Source organism: Bombina bombina, chromosome 4 (assembly GCF_027579735.1).
Source record: "Bombina bombina isolate aBomBom1 chromosome 4, aBomBom1.pri, whole genome shotgun sequence".
Taxonomy (NCBI): Eukaryota; Metazoa; Chordata; class Amphibia; order Anura; family Bombinatoridae; genus Bombina; species Bombina bombina.
This window is the reverse complement of record NC_069502.1, coordinates 256,344,447-256,366,160: the sequence shown is the minus strand read 5'-3', so window position 1 is coordinate 256,366,160 and position 21,714 is coordinate 256,344,447. Positions and strand designations below refer to the sequence as shown.

The window sequence follows — 21,714 nt, the reverse complement described above, 5'->3', positions numbered from 1 at the left end:
GGTAGCTAGTAAATAGTTAATATCTATTTACTAACTAGTCTACCTAGTTAAAATAAATACAAACTTACCTGTGAAATAAAAATAAAACCTAAGGTAGCTACAATATTTATTAGTTATATTGTAGCTAGCTTAGGTTTTATTTCACAGGTAAGTATTTAGTTTTAAATAGGAATTATTTAGTTAATCATTTTAAATTTAATTTAGCTATATTTTAATTATGTTAAAGTTAGGGGGTGTTAGGGTTAGGGTTAGGTGTAGGATTACGTTAGGGTTAGGTTTAGGGGTTAATATAGTTTAACTTAGGTTGTTGCGATGTGGGGGGCTGGTGGTTTAGGGGTTAATAGGTTTATTTAGTGTTAGTAATGTGGGAGGCCAAAGGTTTAGGGGTTAATAACTTTAATTAGTTGCGGCTATGTTGGGGAGCGACAGAATAGGGGTTAATAACTTTAATATAGTGGCAGTGATGTTGGGGTGTGGCAGATAAGGGGTTAATAACTTTAGTATAGTGGTGGAGATGTTGGAGTGCGGTGGAATAGGGGTTTATAAATGTAGTATAGTGGCGGCAATATCAGGAGCGGCAGATTGGGGGTTAATAATTTAATTTAGGTGGTGGCGATATCGGGAGCGGCAGATTAGGGGCTAATAACTGTAGGTAGGCGTCAACAATGTTGGGGACGGCAGATTCGGGGTGTTTAGACTCAGGGTTTATGGTAGGGTGTTAGATTTAAATATTAAGTTTTTTTTCCCCATAGACATCAATGGTGCTGCGTTATGGAGCTTTTGTTTCCGCGATCGCAGGCGTTAGACTTTTTTTTGCCGGCTCTCCCCATTGATGTCTATGGGGAAAGCGTGCATGAGCACGTCAAACACAGCACTTGCTTTTTGTGCGGTATGGAGCTTAAAATCTCCATATCGCACGCACAAGCCGTGTTTTTCAAAACTTGTAATGGCAGCGCTATAGGAAATTAAATAATAGCAAATGGAAATGAGTGCATACTGTTTTCCGTATTTGTGCTTTCCAATTTACCGGACTAGACCAGTGACTTTGTTTGGAGCTGTTGAGAGGGACGCCCTGTATATACAGGAAATTAAATAACCCCACTTTTGTTGCGTTCTTTACTTTCCCTATAGCGCTCAAAACTAGTAATCTCGCCGTAGGTGTTTAAATAGTTTTTTTTACAGAGTTAAACACGTAGTTAAAAAAAGTTGTTTTTTTTTAAATAAAATTCTCTAACAAAGCAAAACTTTTTATTTTCACAGCATGTGATTGGTGTGTGATTGCTACTTCTGATTGGCTCACTGGCTTTGGTCCGGTGAAGAGCTTCACTGCCTGAGTCTGCAAAGCAGGACTTTACCTATGTTTTTAACTCATGAGGAATCAGAGGATGTAATTTTTGCATTAGAATGTTTCACTTAAGTTGCCTGTACTCATATTACTGCTTGGTTAAAGGGACACTAAACCCCAAAAAAATCTGTCATGATTCAGATAGAGAATACAATTTTAAACAACATTCCAATTTACATAGCAATGCACATGGGTGAGCCAATCACATGTCATCTATGTGCAGCAACCAATCAACAGCTACTGAGCATATCTAGATATGCTTTTCAGCAAAGCATATCAACAAAATTAAACAAACTAGATAATAGAAATAAATTAGAAAGTTGTTTAAAATTGCATGCTCTTTCTAAACCATGAAAGAAAACATTGGGGTTTCATGTCCCTTTAACATTAGTGTGGATGTGTCAGAATGTACAGTTTGTATCTTAAAAATATGTAAATCTTTACAAACACATATATTTTAAACTAAAATTACTCACTATTTCTGGTTATGCTCTATTTGTAATGCCAGTTGCAGAGGGTGACATGGTGGAGTTTTCTTTTTGACTAAAAGCATAATTTGCCAGTCATTTTCTACAGTTAGTCTCAGTGCTGAGTCCAACTTGTTTATTATGGATAATTTCACTTTCCTGTGAAAAAAAAATCCCTTTAATGAATTGGAGAAAGTTATGAGGTAAAGATGGTTAACTATAAGAAGACAGAATGAAAAAAACAATGACTTGTGGCATTAACAACACTAGCTTATGTGTTATAACTAAGAATCCAGTCAATGCTATACAAACATCTTTCATTTCATGAAAACCTCACATTCAGTATCATTTTGTGTTTTGCTGTTTTACAAACATTTTCTGCAATGAACAAAATGACTAACATAATGCACGTGTGATATATTTTACTAATACAAATACACATGACCAGCCTCAAATGTTGTATCTCTTTCTTATATCTTATATAGTTATGTTTCAAAGAACCAAACTGCTAGTTAGACAGCAGCTAAAAAGGTGTGAGAACTTGTGTTCTATTCTCCTATCACTGGTTATTGTTAAAGTATTGTGCATGAAACTTATTTTATGAATAATATTTAAAGTTAACAAATAGCAAATTGTACCTGCTGTGCTAGAAGGATCGTTGGTTGCTTCCTCCTATAGATCAGTAATTATAGCAGTTTTATACATGTAGTGCCTCTAGACCCAGGCTACTTCTCAATGACTAACCACTTAAATTTATACTCTTATCCACAAAAAAATATGACAATATCACAATATATAGAATCCAAATAACAGAATATTGAACATTTCCGTCAATTTATCTGAGAGAAGGACACCCTATGTAAAAACTTTTTTTATCTAATGACAAATAGGCTCTCTAAATGGAGCACCAACAAGAAGAGAGAAGATGACCCTCAGTGGATGCCTACATTGTCTGTTGAAAAACATGCCCCCTTAAGTGACACGCAGAGAGAAGAACCTAAGAAGCAATCTATAGTACTTTGTATAAGGCCTTGTAAACGGGCCAAAGATTTCCTAACGCTTGTCATCTAGGCCATGATAATTACTAGAACATGAATATACTGTGAGATACTGTTTTCTATACATGCCAGTCTATGTTTCCACTGCACTTTTTAGGGATCTCCTCCTTCTTCTACCATTCTCCTTTATCTCTATTTCATCCTAATTCCATTCTCCTCTAACTCTTTCCCCTGCAGATAATGGACAATATTAAGCAGGGCATACATTACGCCTTCCAGACGCAGAACACCCTGACATTGGCCGTGAGTGGTTCCGGACACTGTGCTATGGAGGCAGCTCTGTTTAATGTATTGGAGAAAGGGGATGTGTTTCTTGTGGCTGTAAATGGAATATGGGGGGAGAGAGCAGCTGATATTGCTGAGAGAATTGGTAAGAACAAAAGACTGTTTTTATGTCAATATAAATAGGTTGTTAGTTCATGTGTGTTATCTTGATAACATTGAGCTCATGCACGTGAAGTTACCTAGGAGTCAGCACTGATTGGCTAAAATGCAAGTCTGTTAAAGAACTGAAATAAGGGGGCTGTTTGCAGAGGCATAGATACAAGGTAATTACAGAGGTAAAACATGTATTATTATAACTGTGTTGGTCATGCAAAACTAGGGAATGGGTAATAAAGGGATTATCTAGCTTTTAAAACAACAAACATTCTGGTGTAGACTGTCTCTTTAACAGACCGCCAATTCTGCTTTTGTATGTGAATACTGCATCAGAATAGGTCTGATATTGTGTTATTTTCACTGTTTTGCTTCAAGATAAAATTATCTTTTCATAGTTTTGCCTTAAAGGGAGATTCGCGCCCCCCCCCCCCCCCCGCAAGTGGTTTGGTTATAGTTATGTTTGATCTTGGTTTTGTAGATTACAATTGCCATTAAACAGTTAAAAGTAGGTGTATGTATATTTCCATTATCTTTATAAAGCTGTTTAAAATATTTTCTATACACCCTTTTACCATGGTCTGATTGAGATTATTCACTTCACACAGGTTGTGATTTAATTTGATGACATTTTTAAACAAATAAGGAAATAAATGGCCTCTTAATATTCTTCTGAAGCTGCAAATAGAAAGAATAATGAGGAATAAATAATGTGCACGTCATGATGATTTTACAAATATACTGATAAGAGCCTATTCCTTTTACTAGGTGATTAACTGTAAGTTTCAATATATATTTATATACATATTTCTGCTGTAAGAATTGAGTAAAACATTAAAAAGGAGCCATTTTGTAAATTGAAGTCACAATAACAGGAGGATTGCTGAGTCTGTAATTCCATAACTGAGTTAATAATTATTCTAATGGCGCTCACACCTGGTCAGTTCCCAACTGGTCAGCCCGGACTCTGTACCTTGAGTGCTCTTCACTGTCTGCTCTTGCATGGAGAGGTTATAAACTCTTCACAAATATACAGACTGCTAAGAATCAATTTATAAGTTACATTTGTACCAAAATTGCTTCCTTGTCAATATTTTTCTACAGTTGGGCTTTAGAGAAATAAGTATGTAAACATAACATATTATAAGTGTATGATATGATTGATAAGGGGTCATTTTCTATCATTCTCCTTTAATCCTCTTATCACAGAGGAAGACACTAAACGTACTTCACTCTATATATATATATATATATATATATATATATATATATATATATATACACTGTGTGCAGAATTATTAGGCAAATGAGTATTTTGACCACATCATCCTCTTTATGCATGTTGGCTTACTCCAAGCTGTATAGCCTACTACCAATTAAGCATATTAGGTGATGTGCATCTCTGTAATGAGAAGGGGTGTGGTCTAATGACATCAACACCCTATATCAGGTGTGCATAATTATTAGGCAACTTCCTTTCCGTTGGCAAAATGGGTCAAAAGAAGGACTTGACAGGCTCAGAAAAGTCAAAAATAGTGAGATATCTTGCAGAGGGATGCAGCACTCTTAAAATTGAAAGCTTCTGAAGCGTGATCATCGAACAATCAAGCGTTTCATTCAAAATAGTCAACAGGGTCGCAAGAAGCGTGTGGAAAAACCAAGGCGCAAAATAACTGCCCATGAACTGAGAAAAGTCAAGCGTGCAGCTGCCAAGATGCCACTTGCCACCAGTTTGGCCATATTTCAGAGCTGCAACATCACTGGAGTGCCCAAAAGCACAAGGTGTGCAATACTCAGAGACATGGCCAAGGTAAGAAAGGCTGAAAGACGACCACCACTGAACAAGACACACAAGCTGAAACGTCAAGACTGGGCCAAGAAATATCTCAAGACTGATTTTTCTAAGGTTTTATGGACTGATGAAATGAGAGTAAGTCTTGATGGGCCAGATGGATGGGCCCGTGGCTGGATTGGTAAAGGGCAGAGAGCTCCAGTCCGACTCCCGCCAGCAAGGTGGAGGTGGAGTACTGGTTTGGGCTGGTATCATCAAAGATGAGCTTGTGGGGCCTTTTCGGGTTGAGGATGGAGTCAAGCTCAACTCCCAGTCCTACTGCCAGTTTCTGGAAGACACCTTCTTCAAGCAGTTGTACAGGAAGAAGCCTGCATCCTTCAAGAAAAACATGATTTTCATGCAGGACAATGCTCCATCACACGCGTCCAAGTACTCCACAGCGTGGCTGGCAAGAAAGGATATAAAAGAAGAAAATCTAATGACATGGCCTCCTTGTTCACCTGATCTGAACCCCATTGAGAACCTGTGGTCCATCATCAAATGTGAGATTTACAAGGAGGGAAAACAGTACACCTCTCTGAACAGTGTCTGGGAGGCTGTGGTTGCTGCTGCACGCAATGTTGATGGTGAACAGATCAAAACACTGACAGAATCCATGGATGGCAGGCTTTTGAGTGTTTTTGCAAAGAAAGGTGGCTATATTGGTCACTGATTTGTTTTTGTTTTGTTTTTGAATGTCAGAAATGTATATTTGTGAATGTTGAGATGTTATATTGGTTTCACTGGTAAAAATAAATAATTGAAATGGGTATATATTTGTTTTTTGTTAAGTTGCCTAATAATTATGCACAGTAATAGTCACCTGCACACACAGATATCCCCCTAAAATAGCTATAACTAAAAACAAACTAAAAACTACTTCCAAAACTATTCAGCTTTGATATTAATGAGTTTTTTGGGTTCATTGAGAACATGGTTGTTGTTCAATAATAAAATTAATCCTCAAAAATACAACTTGCCTAATAATTCTGCACTCCCTGTATATATATATATATATATATATATATATATATATATATATATATATATATATATATATATATATATATATATATATATAGTATGCGGTTATATTACTTCAATTGCCTGTTCACACTGCTAAAGACTTAGGGGTAGATTTATCATTGTTTGTCCGACATGATACCCTGAAGGCTCGCACGGAAACAAGGGCCATTCGAACCTTGTTAAATCTACACCCCTTAGTGATCATATGTTCTCTTAAAGGGAAATTAAACCCAAATGTTTTCTTTTATGACTCACATAGAACAATCAATTTTAAACAACTTTCTAATACACTTCTATTATCTAATTTGCTTCATTCTCTTGATATCCTTTGCTGAAAAGCATATCTAAATAGAAACAGTAGCTGCCGATTGGTGGCTGCACATAGGTGCCTCGTGTGATTGGCTCACCTTTGTGCATTGCTATTTCTTCAACAACGGATATCTAAAGAATGAAGCAGATTAGATAATAGAAGTAAATTGGAATGTTGTTTAAAATTGCATCCTCTAGCTGACTCATGAAAGAAAAATGTTGGGTTTAATGTCCCTTTAATACTTCTTCCTACTCAGTCAACAATACAAATACTGCACAGGCTAACCAGTAGCAACAACAAAAGTTTTTATTAAACTTATTAAACTCAAGGTAGACTTTTGTTGTGACTACAGGGAAGTACAACTTGCAGCTGGGATGGAAAGTAGATATTACATTGTCAGTTATACAGATGAGCTTTCAGCTGTCTCTCCATGATATACCACTTCAGCCTTCATTCATTACTTCCTTCCTTATTTATGTCTCTCCTCCCACATCTCTCTATCCACCTATCTCTTTGTCAAGCTCTCTCTCCCATTTTCCATTGCTCCTCACTTACTCATTTGTTCCTTTTTTTATGCCCTCTCTCAATCCATACCCATTACTCTCCCCTTCTCTACACTGTTTTCTGTTCCCATTAAAGGGACATGAATCCCCCAAAATTATTTTATGATTCAGACAGAGCATACAATTTTAAAAAAAGTTTCCAATTTACTCCTATGGTATTTTGTGTTGAAGAGTTACCTGGGTAGGTGTCTGGAGCACTGCATGACAGGGAATAGTGCTGCTATCTAGTGCTATTGCAAATAGATAAGATTCTTGTAAAACTTCTGCCATATAGAGCTCCTATACAATATACAATATATATATATATACATATACAAGTATATATGTATTTCAATGTTAAAGCCCTTTGCCTGCCTTTTTTTTCTAACGCCCGATATCTCATATCTTTGAGCCCTTATAACAGTGTTATTATGATTGTAACTGTACTTTGTAATATATTTTTTAAGTGTTTTGTGCAACTTTTTATTTTCGGAAAACAGTTAACTACTGCTCAGAGATCGCGGTAAGGATTGAAGCGTAATTTCGCTCAACTTGTAATATCAGCGCAATTAAAAATGGGACGCAATAACACGATATCACTTGTGCAAAAACGTTTGCGCCTTACTTGTAGTCTAGCCCTCATTGTATTACAAGTCAACGATTCCTTCTTCTTAAATGGGGTTCATGACTCCTCCATAGGTCTCTGACCTCCAGTTGGTAAATATTCTGTTAGAGACATGGGCAGCAGATTCCCCAATACCTAGAGCATGGCAATATATAAATATACTACTCCATTCTTCAGTAAAGTTTCTGATTGTACTGGGCATATCTGTATGCAGAACACAGAACATGTAATGATAGTGAGTTTATAGCAAAACCTTGACTAGTCATAAAGGAATTCCTCTGAGAAATGCCCCCTTTGACAGCTGCCTACATTCTCTTATAAGAAATATGGCCTTATAATGAATTACCAAGTGCATTCTGCATGGCAGTACTGACAGTCAGGTTTCCTGTACACAGTACGTAAGACAATATGTGTAGACTGTACCATCGCTTGACAGGTGCCCTTCTGAATGACAATGCCTCTAGACAGCTCTTTACTTTGATGTATCACAAATTTAGCCCTAGATGTAGGTACACACACAGCCAATTTATCATGGCTATAGTTAAAGATAAAATATTGTATGTATGTTTGCACTGCTTGATATCTAAATTTAATTTTACTGCCAGTTTTTTGGTCAAGTAATTAAAATTTTACAAACAACACATGTTTCATACAAACTTTGGTTCACTTACATATAAGTGATGGCTCTGTCAGTTAGCAGTAATTGTAATTCAGTATCACACCAGGTCTTTACAGTTGCTGCTTCTTTGTATGTTTTTTCAGGTGCTGATGTGCATCGGCTAATAAAGCCACCTGGTGAGGGCTTCACATTAAAAGACGTAGAAAAGGTAAGGAGCTTGATTGTGTTTGTGTTAAATAGTTTCCAGACCTGAATACATTTATAGATCATGCATGGGTATGAATGTAATACATAGAGACCTCTTATCAATCAATCTAAAATCTGAGTCACATAAGTTCTGGGGCTTTGATAAATGTTAAAATTAAGGAATTACTTATAGACAGGTCTGTATGAGCTTGTTACATTTCTATGCAAGTTAAAGAGGTGGGGGTACCATGCATCTCCATTTATTACTTTTGCATCCCAGGTGTTGGCTGCTCTGGCCTTACAAGGTAGTGCACTTTTCACATGTCCAAGGCACTAGTTTAAAGAGAGGTGTGAATGAATAAATACTGCATTACAATCTGATTTATAAGATATGGGTCTTGGGACAACCTTATTGACTTTAAGGTGTATACAGAAATATTACTCATTATGCACAACCATAGCTGTGTGTGGTGTTATTCTTACAATTCCTTCCTTTTTCTTTGGTTTCAGGCTTTAGCAGAGCACAAGCCCTGTCTGTTCTTTATCACCCACGGAGAGTCATCCAGCGGAGTGGTGCAACCCTTGGATGGTATAGGAGAGCTGTGTCACCGGTAGGTGCTCAAATGCCATCAAGAGAGGAAACATATTTTACATGATTTGCATTTGTTAAGAACAATATTTTAGAGTTAGGCACAAAAACATAAATGCTACATAACTTAGTGATACAATGACTTAGATTCAATATAACCCATTTGAAAATTGTGCAGTTGAAAGAGATTTGTACCCAGCCCTTGTAACATCCGATAGTTGTGTGTGACCTTTCATTTTAATCAATGAAATCTATCTCCTAACTGTTCACCTCTCAGTGCATGGCATGAGCTCCATTGTGAAGGTTGCCAGTATCACTATAATATGTTCAGTATATTACATAACAAATTAATAAAAATGAAAATAAAAATCACCCCAGATAAAGCAATTCACTTTGTCATATGTACTAAAGAAAACTTGAAAAAGGGGGAGGGGCAAAAAAACATACCAGGATCATGAATTGAGATACTTGAGATACTTCACAAGGGTGTAAAATATCTAGACACACCTCTGGGTTGCACTGGAACACCCATAGTCAGCACCTCATTAAGGTTTACAAGGTTTTCAAGACATCTCTTGTTCTATGCACAAAGCCTACTTTTATACAAGCCGTAATTTATTTATTATTATTATTATTGTACTTTATTTATAAAGCTTTAACATATTCCGCAGCACTGTACATGGGTACAATTGATTGAGGTAAAACAATAAGTCAATACCTGTGAGAGACAAGACAAACTTTGACTGACAAATACAGGAGAAATTGAGTGCACTATTCCTGTGGGAACTTACAATCTAGAAATCTAGAAGGGTAGGAGGGTGGTAAACAGGAGGTGAGGACTGCAAGGGTGAGAATGATGTTAATACAGAGATAGATGAGGGCAATTATTAGGTAAGCAGAATACATTTATAACTGAGTTAGGTGGTAGGCTTTCCCTGAACAAAAATGTCTTTAGAGAGCGTTTAAAAAAAGACAAATTAGGGGAAAAGTCTGACAGTGCGAGGAAGAGCGTTCCCGAAGGTAGGTGCAGCACAAGAGAAGTCCTGCAGTCTAGCATGGGAAGAGGTAATACTAGAAGATGCAAGGAGCAGGACATTCTTGGATCGTAGGGGGCTAAGATTTACATTTATATGTGTCACATTTATATGTGTTACATTTATATGTGTTACATTTATAAATTTAAACAAGCTGATAACCATCATCAGCATATGGGGCAGCAGCACTTAGTCAAGTTCTCAGGTGCTCATTGCTGCAGGGAAGATGTAACTTCCTGCACAACTCCCACCATAAGTAGGCAGCTAGTGATGTCGCAAACTGAAAATTTTCCGTTCGCGAACGGCGGACTCGAACTTCCGCAACTGTTCGCGAACGGCTTTTAAAACCCACAGGGACTCTTTCTGGCCACAATAGTGATGGAAAAGTTGTTTCAAGGGGACTAACACCTGGACTGTGGCATGCCGGAGGGAGATCCATGGCAAAACTCCCACAGAAAATTACATAGTTGATGCAGAGTCTGGTTTTAATCCATAAAGGGCATAAATCACCTAACATTCCTAAATTGTTTGGAATAACGTGCTTTAAAACATCAGGTATGATGTTGTATCGATCAGGTAGTGTAAGGGTTACGCCCGCTTCACAGTGACAGACCAAACTCCCCGTTTAACGCACCGCAAACAACCGCAAACAGTCCATTTGCACAACCACGAGATAGATAGATACATAGATACATAGATTAGATAGATAGATCAATAGATGCAATATACATTTGATAGATACGATAGATAGATAGATAGATAGATTTGATAGATAAATAGATAGATTTGATAGATATATAATTTCCCAGACAGAGAATTACAAGATGTGCGGTCTGGGACCCATGGTAAGATTCCCAGAGGCAGTTGCGGCACCAGGGGACGTGTATATGGCATGGATTTTAGGAACTGGGAGATGGAAAAAGATGCTTGGTCGGTCCTCCTACTTCAAATTTGGGACACTACTGTTACACCAGATATGAGTGGTGGCACTGGGCAAGTGGGCCTGGCACACATGCTAGCAGGCAGGCAACTGCAATTAGATTACACTAGCAGACTGATGTTTCACAGTCAAAAAAGTTTTTTTTTTTTTAAATTATTTACACTACTGTTACACCAGATATGAGTGGTGGCACTGGGCAAGTGGGCACAGTATACGCTGTGAGCCTGACACACACACTGGCAGGCAGGCAACTGCAATTAGATTACACTAGCGGACTGATGGGGTGCTGTCCTTTCACAGGCAAGTGGGCCTGGCTGGCACACACGCTAGCAGGCAGGCAACTGTTATTAGATTAAACTAGCAGACTGATGTTTCACAGTCAAAAAAGTTTTGTTTTTTTAAATTATTTACACTACTGTTACACCAGATAAGAGTGGTGGCACTGGGCAAGTGGGCCTGGCACACACGCTGGCAGGCAGGCAACTGCAATTAGATTACACTAGCGGACTGATGTTTCACAGTCAAAAAAGTTTTTTTTTTATAAATTATTTACACTACTGTTACACCAGATATGAGTGGTGGCACTGGGCAAGTGGGCACAGTATACGCTGTGAGCCTGACACACACGCTGGCAGGCAACTGCAATTAGATTACACAAGAAAAAAAAACAGCCCTAAAAAGGGCTTTTTGGGGTGCTGTCCTTACAGCAGAGATCAGATGAGTCCTTCAGGACTGTAGTGGACACTGAATACACTAGCCTAGCTATCAATTTCCCTATTAAATCAGCAGCAGCTACACTGTCCCTCCTCTCACTAAGAAAGCAGCTTCCGAATGAATCTAAAATGGCTGCTGTCCAGGAGCTGGGAGGGTCTGAGAGGGAGTGTCTGCTGCTGATTGGCTGGAATGTGTCTGCAGACTGTGAGATACAGGGTCAAAGTTTACTCAATGATGACGAATAGGGGGCGGATCGAACATCGCATATGTTTACCCGCCGTGGTGAACGCGATAAAGCTATGTTCGCCGTGAACTATTCTCCGGCGAACAATTCGCAATATCACTATAGGCAGCAACTCTCTAAGGATGAGTCATTTCTTTCTGGTCAAGGAGAAAGAAAGAACAAAAGAAAAAAATAAACTTTATTATTGTTATAAAGGTAATATACAAAAGTAAATACAAATTATTCAACATTTGGTGTTTTGGGCTAAATAAATTTTAACAAGCAATAGCAAAAAAAAATTATATCTTTGACATAGGGAGTCCACACATTTAAAGGGACACTAAACCAAGATTTTTTCATGGTTCAGGTGGAGAATACAATTTTAAACAACATTCCAATTTAATTCTGTTATCTGATTTGCTTCATTCTATAGATATCCTTTGTTGAAGAAATAGCAATGCACATGAGTGAGCCAATCACATGAGGCATCTATGTGCAGCCACAAATTAGCAGCTACTGAGCCTATCTAGATATGGTTTTCAGCAAAGGATATCAAGACAATGAAGCAAATTAGATAATAGAAGTACATTAGAAAACTGTTTAAAATGGCATAATCTTTCAAAATCATGAAAGAAAAGATTTGTGTTTCATGTCCCTTTAATTGCATCTGATTTGTAGTACCATCTGCCACACTAAAGAGCTACGTCCAGTTGTTTAATAGTCAAAAATAAGTGGTGGCATCAAGAAATGATTTTGTTAATCTGTTTCTTGCTGAAGATTACTAATAACTCTAATAAGATGAACTAACACAAATAATAATTATTGCTATATTAGTCTTTACACAGATTACAGGTAACAGGTGATAATTGTATTATGATATTTTATAGAATATTACAAGTTCAGCAGAATTTTTTTTCCATATTATGGCAGAATCACAATGGAGCTGATAGTTATACTGGCTCAGCCTGTATTTACTGTTACCTTTGTAACTTACATTAGTTTAAGAAAATCCCAAACCCATTTATTAACAGCAAAGAAGAAAAAGTGACTGCCTACACTTTTATTTGGGCACACTAATGGCACTTAAAGGGACACTGTACCCAAACATTTTCTTTCGTGATTCAGATTGAGCATGAAATTTTAAGCAACTTTCTAATTTACTCCTATTATCAAATTTTCTTCATTCTCTTGGTATCTTTATTTGAAATGCAAGAATGTAAGTTTAGATGCCGGCCCATTTTTGGTGAACAACCTGGGTTGTCCTTGCTGATTGGTGGATAAATTCATCCACCAATAAAAAAGTGCTGTCCAGAGTACGGAAACCAAAAAAAAGCTTAGATGCCTTCTTTTTCAAATAATGATAGCAAGAGAACGAAGAAAAATTGATAATAGGAGAAAATTAGAAAGTTGCTTAAAATTGCATGCTCTTTCTGAATTACAAAATGAAAAATTTGGGTTCAGTGTCCCTTTAATTGAATATCACAAATCAGACGCAACTAAAGAAACAATAAACTCAAAATTGAGTTCCACCTAAACTAAATAATTACACACAAAAAAACAAAATAAAAACTTATTTTGTCTGCTTTTCCTGTAATTTATGAAATGTAATGAAAACTGTAGTTCCCAGAGAAGCTGGAGTGTATTTGGTGGACTTTGGATCCAATAAACAATATTCAAGAGGCTGTCAAAGGGTGCATCCCATCCAACGCAAATTTTTCTAAAAATATAAAAGTTTTAAATATGTTTTAACACCATAATATTATAATAATTTTAAAGATATTTTCACAAAATGTAAATAAGTTTACAGCATAACATTATTTCATTTATTTGTAGAGAATAAAGATCATATTGGTCATAAAGCAAAGTAGAGAATTGCTTTACTAAGATAAATTCATGAGGTTATTTTATGTACAAAATAAATATACATATTCTCCTATAAAATGTCTTTTCAACACAATTTTAAAAGGGTGATATTTATCAGTTAGGTTGAGGTTGCCACAGTAACCACACATGAGTGGTGAGTTTTAGTGTAACGGAGGGAAGCAAAGGTACCGTGCCCCGGGTAAACAGTATTAAGCTGACTGAAATAGTATAAAAGACTCAACATTAATTCAGTAATTTAATAACAGATCCTTTTTGTAGGTGGGTTTGGCCCTATGGCCCTCTGTATGGATTTTATGCAGTATGCACTGATTGGTTAAAAAAGGGTCTCATATTCTAATGATGACTTATTTTGTGTTTAACCTAGATACAACTGCCTCCTTCTGGTAGACTCTGTGGCATCTTTAGGAGGGGCTCCCATATATATGGACAAGCAGGGTGAGTGTTATTTCCCATCTTAAGCAATACACCAGCTCTATTCACTTTAAGGTTGCTCACATTCTGTTCTCCTTGCACATTTCCTACATTGCCACACTATGGTTAGTTCACACTCAGCTATATCACTGATAACGCCACAGTATCTCTAATTGACTTTAAATGCTCTCCTCATTATCCTAGGGATTGACATCTTATATTCTGGGTCTCAGAAAGTATTAAATGCACCACCAGGCACCGCACCAATCTCCTTTAGTGAAGCAGCAAGGTAAGTGGCAATAATATAGAACTGAATAGTGATTTTTATGGTAGAAGAAAATTTCAGGCTTTTCTAACACAAAGAAAATAATATTTTTTCTTAATAGTAAGAAGATTTTCAACCGAAAGACAAAGCCACCTTCATTGTATGTGGACCTGACCTGGCTGGCAAACTACTGGGGCTGTGATGGGAAACCAAGAATGTGAGGAAGTAACAATATTCACAGTATGCAAGTGTAATGTTGCTCTTAGTATGGAATAATACTTAAAGTGAACAAAAGTTATGATTCCTGCCATGTTTAAGAATAATCACGATCAAAGTATTCAAAATCAAAGGCACTGAAAACGTGACAATAAATATTAAAATTCTAATAGTATTCAAGAGTACTTATATGCACTGTATGCAAAATGTGAGTTTGCAACAATACTAAGGTACTTACAATATGCCCTAAATGGTATACCTATCATGTAGGGAGCCAGGGTTACTAGCAGTAAAAGGGTGGTTGCAGTTAAGCTTAATTTAAGCAGGTGGTAGGATGATGCTAGGGCTATTTGAAATGGGGGCCAGTATGTTTAGAATTTTATTATATAAACACACACATATATTCTCTCACACACATATACAGTATATATAGATAGATAACTATATATATATATATATATATATATATATATATATATATATATATACACCTTTGAGCCCTTCCCAGTCCAACACCTTGTCATATACCATATCCCTTTAAATCACTGTTAACACATTTTTTAAATAATAAACACACACACATGTATACAGTATATATATGTGAGGGATTTTGCACAGCCGCACTATCCGACCTCCAGATGTTAGCACACCCTACGTTTATTAAAATACTATTTTGTGTGCATTGTTTACTGCTAAACACTGACACTGTAAGCTTTCACCAGAGCTATAACATGTTACATTTGTTATACATATAGTTTATGGGGTAGATTTATCATTGGTCGAATCATGTCCGATTCACCTCGCCAAATGCCGACAGCATACGCTGTCGGTATTTATCATTGCACAAGCATTTCTAGTTAAAAGCTTGTGCAATGCCACCCCCTGCTCACCGGCCGCTAGCAGGGGGTGTCAATCATCCCTATCGTATTGGGATGATTTCAGTCCGCCACTTTCTAGTTAAGGAGCAGCGGTCTTATGACCGCTGCTTCTTAACTTGCGTTTCTGGCAAACCAGAAACGATGGTCTGCTGCTTTATAATTCTATCCCTAAGTATCAATGCAAATGTCTGTGTATTCATTCTGTACTTAGAGTAATTAGATACACCAAAGTTCCATGTACCAAAAACCTATAAAATATTAGTAAGAAATGTTTCCATAAAGGTTTTTGACCCTACATTTTATTTTTCTATGATGCTGTCAGATATCACCACACAGGACCAGTGACCAACTTCTTCACTTTGAGAGAAGGGCTTGCAATGCTGGCTGAGCAGGTAAAATGACTGTATATAGATTTTTTTAAATATATTTTAACATGCTCATATACCAATTTACAAACAAAAACACTCAAATTAAAGCTGCATTTCAATAATACAAATTATGTGACTGTAGAAAATGGGTATTATTTAATATGACAGTTTAAGACTCAATATCAGGGGGTATATCTTACTGTATATTGTAGAGTTGTCACAGGGGGGCTAGTCTACCCGCTGTCTCTTCCACAGCTTCTCCCATCAGGGCAAATGTCTGTTTTCTGGGACTATCCCAGCTTTTGGGCTCCATTTATCAAGCAGGGCATGCTGCTTTGGAGGCCCATTGTTTTAGGCAAGCCTGAAACGAAAGTTAAGAAGCAGTGGTCATAAGACCGCTGTTCCTTAGCCTGTCGGAATCATCCCGATCCGATCAGGATGATTGACAGCCCCTTCTAGCAGCCGATTGGCCACCAGTGAGCAGGGGGTGGCACTGCACAAGCATTATGCTGTCTGGATTTAGCGATGTCAAACGGACATGGTTCGATATAGCGAATCATGTCTGCTTAACAAATTATAAATCAACCCCTTTGACTCTTTTTTGTATTTCCTCTGCTGTGGCCTATTATATATATATATATATATATATATATATATATATATATATATATATATGTATATATATATATATATATATATATATATATATATATATATATATATATATATATATATATATATATATATATATATATATAATTTATCTACTAAAATGATCACAGACTCACTGTGTAAAATGTAGCAGGTTTAGGCTTCTAAAGTCTGCAATATGCACTTATTGCATAAATTGGGAAATTAAAGCAAAAAATGATAGAAAAGAATAAAATTAAATTGCAAATGATATAATTCTCTCATTTTTAATATTTTCTTGGAACATTTAACCATAGCTATAGAACAAAAATAGAAGGGATTCAGCCAGGTGGTAGTGAATCCAATGATAAATAAAGTATTTAAATTAAATAAATTCAGACTAAAAACCAAGAATTCCCCCATGTAGACAGAGTTTAATAGAGTTGTAGACAAGTGTCAAAGAAAACATAAAAAAGTTCCTGGCATCTAGCTGAAAACAGGACTAGACAACCAAAGCTGTAATACATTATGTAACAATGTCTGCTCTTTCACTTCTAGGGGTTGGAGCGTTCTTGGGAACTACATCGTGAGAATGCTTTAAGATTGCACAAAGGACTGGAAGCTTTGGGACTGAAGCTCTTTGTGAAAGATCCAGTGAGTTGCACCATAATGATAAATAATAACTGCAATTACAGCAGGATGAAATCTTATTTAAGAATTATTTAACAATAATGTGCCATTTCATGTCAAACAGAGAAAGAGTCAATTATGTTTTATTGTTAGCTACTGGAAACGTTTCACTAATTCTATCACGTCATTTCATTTTAGTGGTTCCTACAACAGGAACAATGTGTAATGGTATTTACAACAATACATAAAGTAGCAGCAATAAATGAAAATCTTGCCAAGTTCTTTTTTGTGAGCCCCATATGCAATGCTTTTACAAAGGAGTTTGGAAAACAAATACTGCAGTATAAAATTAGAATACTATATGATTATAAAATGTAGATAATATTACAAAGTACAAAGTCTACTTTAATTATAGGGTTTTTTTTATTAAAAGATCCAGTTATTCATTGGCAATTTAAATTGCTGTCTCAGTAACAATTGTTAATTATTCAATTTAAATATTCATTTTGATCTAATAAATGCTGAGGTTTTAAAGATTAAAATGTATTGTATCCCTTTTATATTGCAGTAATAATCTACATGTAAAACTGTGACATCACTGTAATGTATTGTAAAATTGGTAAAAAAAATTATATTTATTTATTTGGCTCATCTTCCCCACGCCCAGAATGTTCAGCATTTGGGAGTTCACCCAGCTGAGAAGGGGTTAACCTGAGTCAATTGCCCCCCCTCTGGGTGTATCTGTTCTCTGTCTAGTGTCTATCAGGGTTCGATTGTGTTCAGTCCCCTCTTCGACATGTGCCAAATCCCTCTTTTGTGATGTGAACTCAATTTTACACTGACGTTCCACATGCAATTTCTAATCCCACCTATAACATTCTTACTTTGTGATAGGTCCAAAGTTACATTGAATCATTATATGAATTTGATGCCAATATGTTTCGGATTTACTAGAATTTACTGTACACTTGTTTCATGTTGTAAATAATGGGGATTATATAATAAAATATCAATTTTTATTCTTGCTGATGAGGTAGATAATGAGACATTTAGATAAGACTACAAGTATGCATAAATATTAAAAAAATATTTATACAGCTACAAATCCCCAAATACGGAATTCCAAAGTCTAGATTTATTCCAGAAGCCAGACTTTTTCATTAACATTTTTTTATTACTAAGATCTTTAAAAAATACAATTTCCCCAAATAGTAAGTCACATTCTTATCTGCCTGTGTCTCTCTTTTTTTTTTTGCTTTCTAAAATGCAAAGGAAAGTCTTTATTTATGTATTTATTTAAAAACAACTATTCCCTTTCTGATTATAGTACTGTACTATCTTTCTGATGGTACTATGCATATAGTAAGTAGTAAAATGAAATAATACTACCTTTAGGTTTTATGTATAAACTGTATGCTGACATAAGATGCCCCACACCCTCTCCAATCCATCTTTACAGATGCAAATTATTATTATTATCATTTATTTATACAGCGCCAGCAGATTACGCAGCGCTATACAAAAAAATGAAAAACATTACAGGGATACAGTAATACACAAACAAGTACAGTAGGGTAAATAACATCTGTAGGTGCAATAATTCAGTTATACAAAAAGAGAGGAATATACAAATATTCTGAAATCCAAACTATTCCGTAATCCCAACCTTTTCCAGTCCCAAGTAATTAGGATAAAGGGTTTTGTACCTGAAATATTATGATTATATTACAGCATACAATTTATTAAAAGCATTAAAAACTGCCTCACTAAGGGCATTGGTCAAGTCCTACCAAAATAAGTGTGGGAGCTCCCTCACCCCCCCCCCCTAATAATTAATATTGTTTTATACATACAAACACACACTGTATTTGCATGTATATAATCTTTACACTTTGGTTAATGAAAGCAAATTAAATCTAATGAAGGGTTGAATGGTTGCCTTTGGCCCTGAGAATCCTCCTCTGTCTCACTCACTTAAGGTGCAATAGTCCTATTTCTGCTAAGGGGAGCTAAATAACCTTAGAGCAAGCTGCAAAGAAATGTAAGCACCATGTGTTACACACATTGCGGGGTGATCACACAGCAGGACCGCTGACATGCTTGCATTTACTGTATTGTAGGAAGTGTTACTGCCCATTACTAGAGTATATCACTATCCCTCTAACCAGACTGTGCTCCACTTCATGTATGTAAGTCCTTTAGTACTGAACTACAAAAAACACAGTGGGTAAGAAGCCTTTGCTGTTAGCAAATTGAACCCCTCCTGGTGACCAGTCTGTAAAAGCTCTCCACGGCATCTTACCCACTGTGTATTTTGTAGTTCTAAAGGACTTACATACACAAAGTGTGGGTGTTTGCTACAGCTGTTATACCCTTAGTGATGTCTGTTTTTAAAGCTTTTAATAAATTGTATTGTGAGCGCTTACACTAGAGCTAGTTTTAGCTCCCAGACACGTGAGTAGGATTGACATTGCATCGTATTGTATGCAGATTTATACTATGTTATCTTTCTCTTCCTTTGAAGACCATTGTTGAGGATCTTTCTGAAAATAAAGACTGCATACTTTACATCAAAGGACTGTTGACATTAGGGGGTCAATTTATTAAAGTCTGGCGGACATGATGCGCTGTAGCATATCATGTCCGCCAGACATAGCTGAATGTGGACAGCATACGCTGTCCGTATTCAGCATCGCACAAGCAGTTCTAGTAAACTGCTGGTGCAATACCACCCCTGCAGATTTGCGGCCAGTCGGCCGCTAGCAGGGGGTGTCAATCAGACCGATCAGTTTTAGCAAGGAAGGAGTGAACTAAAAAGTCACACTTTGGTATTGATGAATGTCTGTGCTTCCAAGACTAACATTAACCCTTTATTCATCACAGGCATTGAGACTCCCCACTGTCACAACAATATGTGTGCCAGCTGGATATGACTGGAAGGATATCACAACATATATCATGAAGAATTACAGCATTGAAATAACAGGGGGATTGGGACCCTCTACTGGAAAGGTAAAACAGTAGACAAAAGAAAGAAGGGAATACAAGTAATGCAAAGGTAGAAAAAAGGTTAAAGGGACAGTCAACACCAAAATTGTTGTTGTTTAAAAGGCTAGAAAACGCCTTTACTACCTAATCCCCAGCTTTGCACAACCAACATTGTTATATTAATATACTTTATAACATTTAAACCTCTAAATGTCTGCCTGTTTCTAAGCCACTACAGACAGCCTCTTATCACATGCCTTTTTATTTGCTTTTCACAACAGGAGACTGCTAGTTCATGTGGGCCATATAGATAACATTGTACTCACGGCCGTGGGATGTGGATGACACTGCACTAATTGGCTAAAATGCAAGTCAATAGATAATAAATAAATAGCCATGTGATCAGGGGGCTGTCAAAAGAGGCTTAGATAGAAGGTAATCACAGAGGTAAAAAGTATATTAATATAACCATGTGCAACACTGGGGAATGGGGAATAAAGAGATTATCTATCGTTTTAAACAATAACAATTTTAAAGATGACTGACCCTTGAATGGAAACTACAAGAAACTCAGAAAACAAATTTCAGTAAGGCTATGAATGGAATAATAACATTTTCTCTTCCCGGCAGGTTCTCCGTATTGGGCTAATGGGATACAATTCAACCAAAACCAATGTGGATCGCGTTTTAGAGGCTCTACGTAACGCTCTGCAGCACTGCCCCAAGAACAAAATGTGAAAGTCACATTCTTTCTAGAAATATAGTCACACGCCCAATGAGTAAAATTAACATCTTTTTTTCTGGATCATCTCTTATCATTTATATATCTTTTTATCTCACCGTCATTTTTGCAGCTGTAATGAAAATAAAGAAAATTCTGATCATTTGTACACATTTAATAATAATTTTATATCTGTTTTCATATTCTATTCATGGTATTAGAAGGGATATTAACAGTATGATGTTGTAATAAAATGTTTAAATATGTGTAGTTAAAAACTTAGCAATATACTTTGCTGCTTATTTTGTCCCATTTTCCTGTAATTTAACTCTGAAAATAGTTTTTTAAATTTCACTAAGTTTCTATAAAGTAATGGGCGCCACCATAATTAAGCTTGTTTCCCCTTTTCTATCTTTCCTGCTGGGGACTATTAGATACGGATATAAAACAGAGCCTTGTTTGAACAGAGATAAATAGAAACTAGAAAACATTACTTTATAGAAACTAAAGAACTTTATTGAAACTAAACCTTTACACTGATATTTTCAATATTTAAACAACTCATATAGTCATAATAAATATATATATATATATATATATATATATATATATATATATATATATATATATATATATATATATATATTCTGTATATATGTATGTGTATATATATATATATATATCCATTCCAAAGTAAAGGCACTCACTGGACTTTTCAAAGGTGCGAGAACAGCACAGAAACGTTTTAGATTTGTAAAATATACTCTGTGTTTTATTGAAAAGTCCAGTGAGTGCCTTTACTTTGGAATGGATATTTATACTACTACTGAAGTGCA

At 36.2% G+C, this 21,714-nt stretch overlaps 1 protein-coding gene across 1 annotated transcript in view; it reads left to right on the top strand.

Moving 5' to 3' along the window:
* The window catches only part of AGXT (alanine--glyoxylate aminotransferase), a 49,334-nt gene extending 28,287 nt beyond the window's left edge, over positions 1-21,047 (top strand). The window contains exons 2-11 of the mRNA XM_053709906.1: positions 3,048-3,240; positions 8,345-8,409; positions 8,898-8,998; positions 14,136-14,206; positions 14,387-14,471; positions 14,569-14,664; positions 15,864-15,933; positions 17,098-17,193; positions 20,053-20,181; positions 20,788-21,047. Coding sequence (XP_053565881.1) covers positions 3,048-3,240; positions 8,345-8,409; positions 8,898-8,998; positions 14,136-14,206; positions 14,387-14,471; positions 14,569-14,664; positions 15,864-15,933; positions 17,098-17,193; positions 20,053-20,181; positions 20,788-20,895 — 1,014 coding nt within the window. The 3' untranslated portion in view covers positions 20,896-21,047. The remainder of the gene's footprint in view (positions 1-3,047; positions 3,241-8,344; positions 8,410-8,897; positions 8,999-14,135; positions 14,207-14,386; positions 14,472-14,568; positions 14,665-15,863; positions 15,934-17,097; positions 17,194-20,052; positions 20,182-20,787) is intronic.
* Positions 21,048-21,714: the final 667 nt, after the last annotated feature.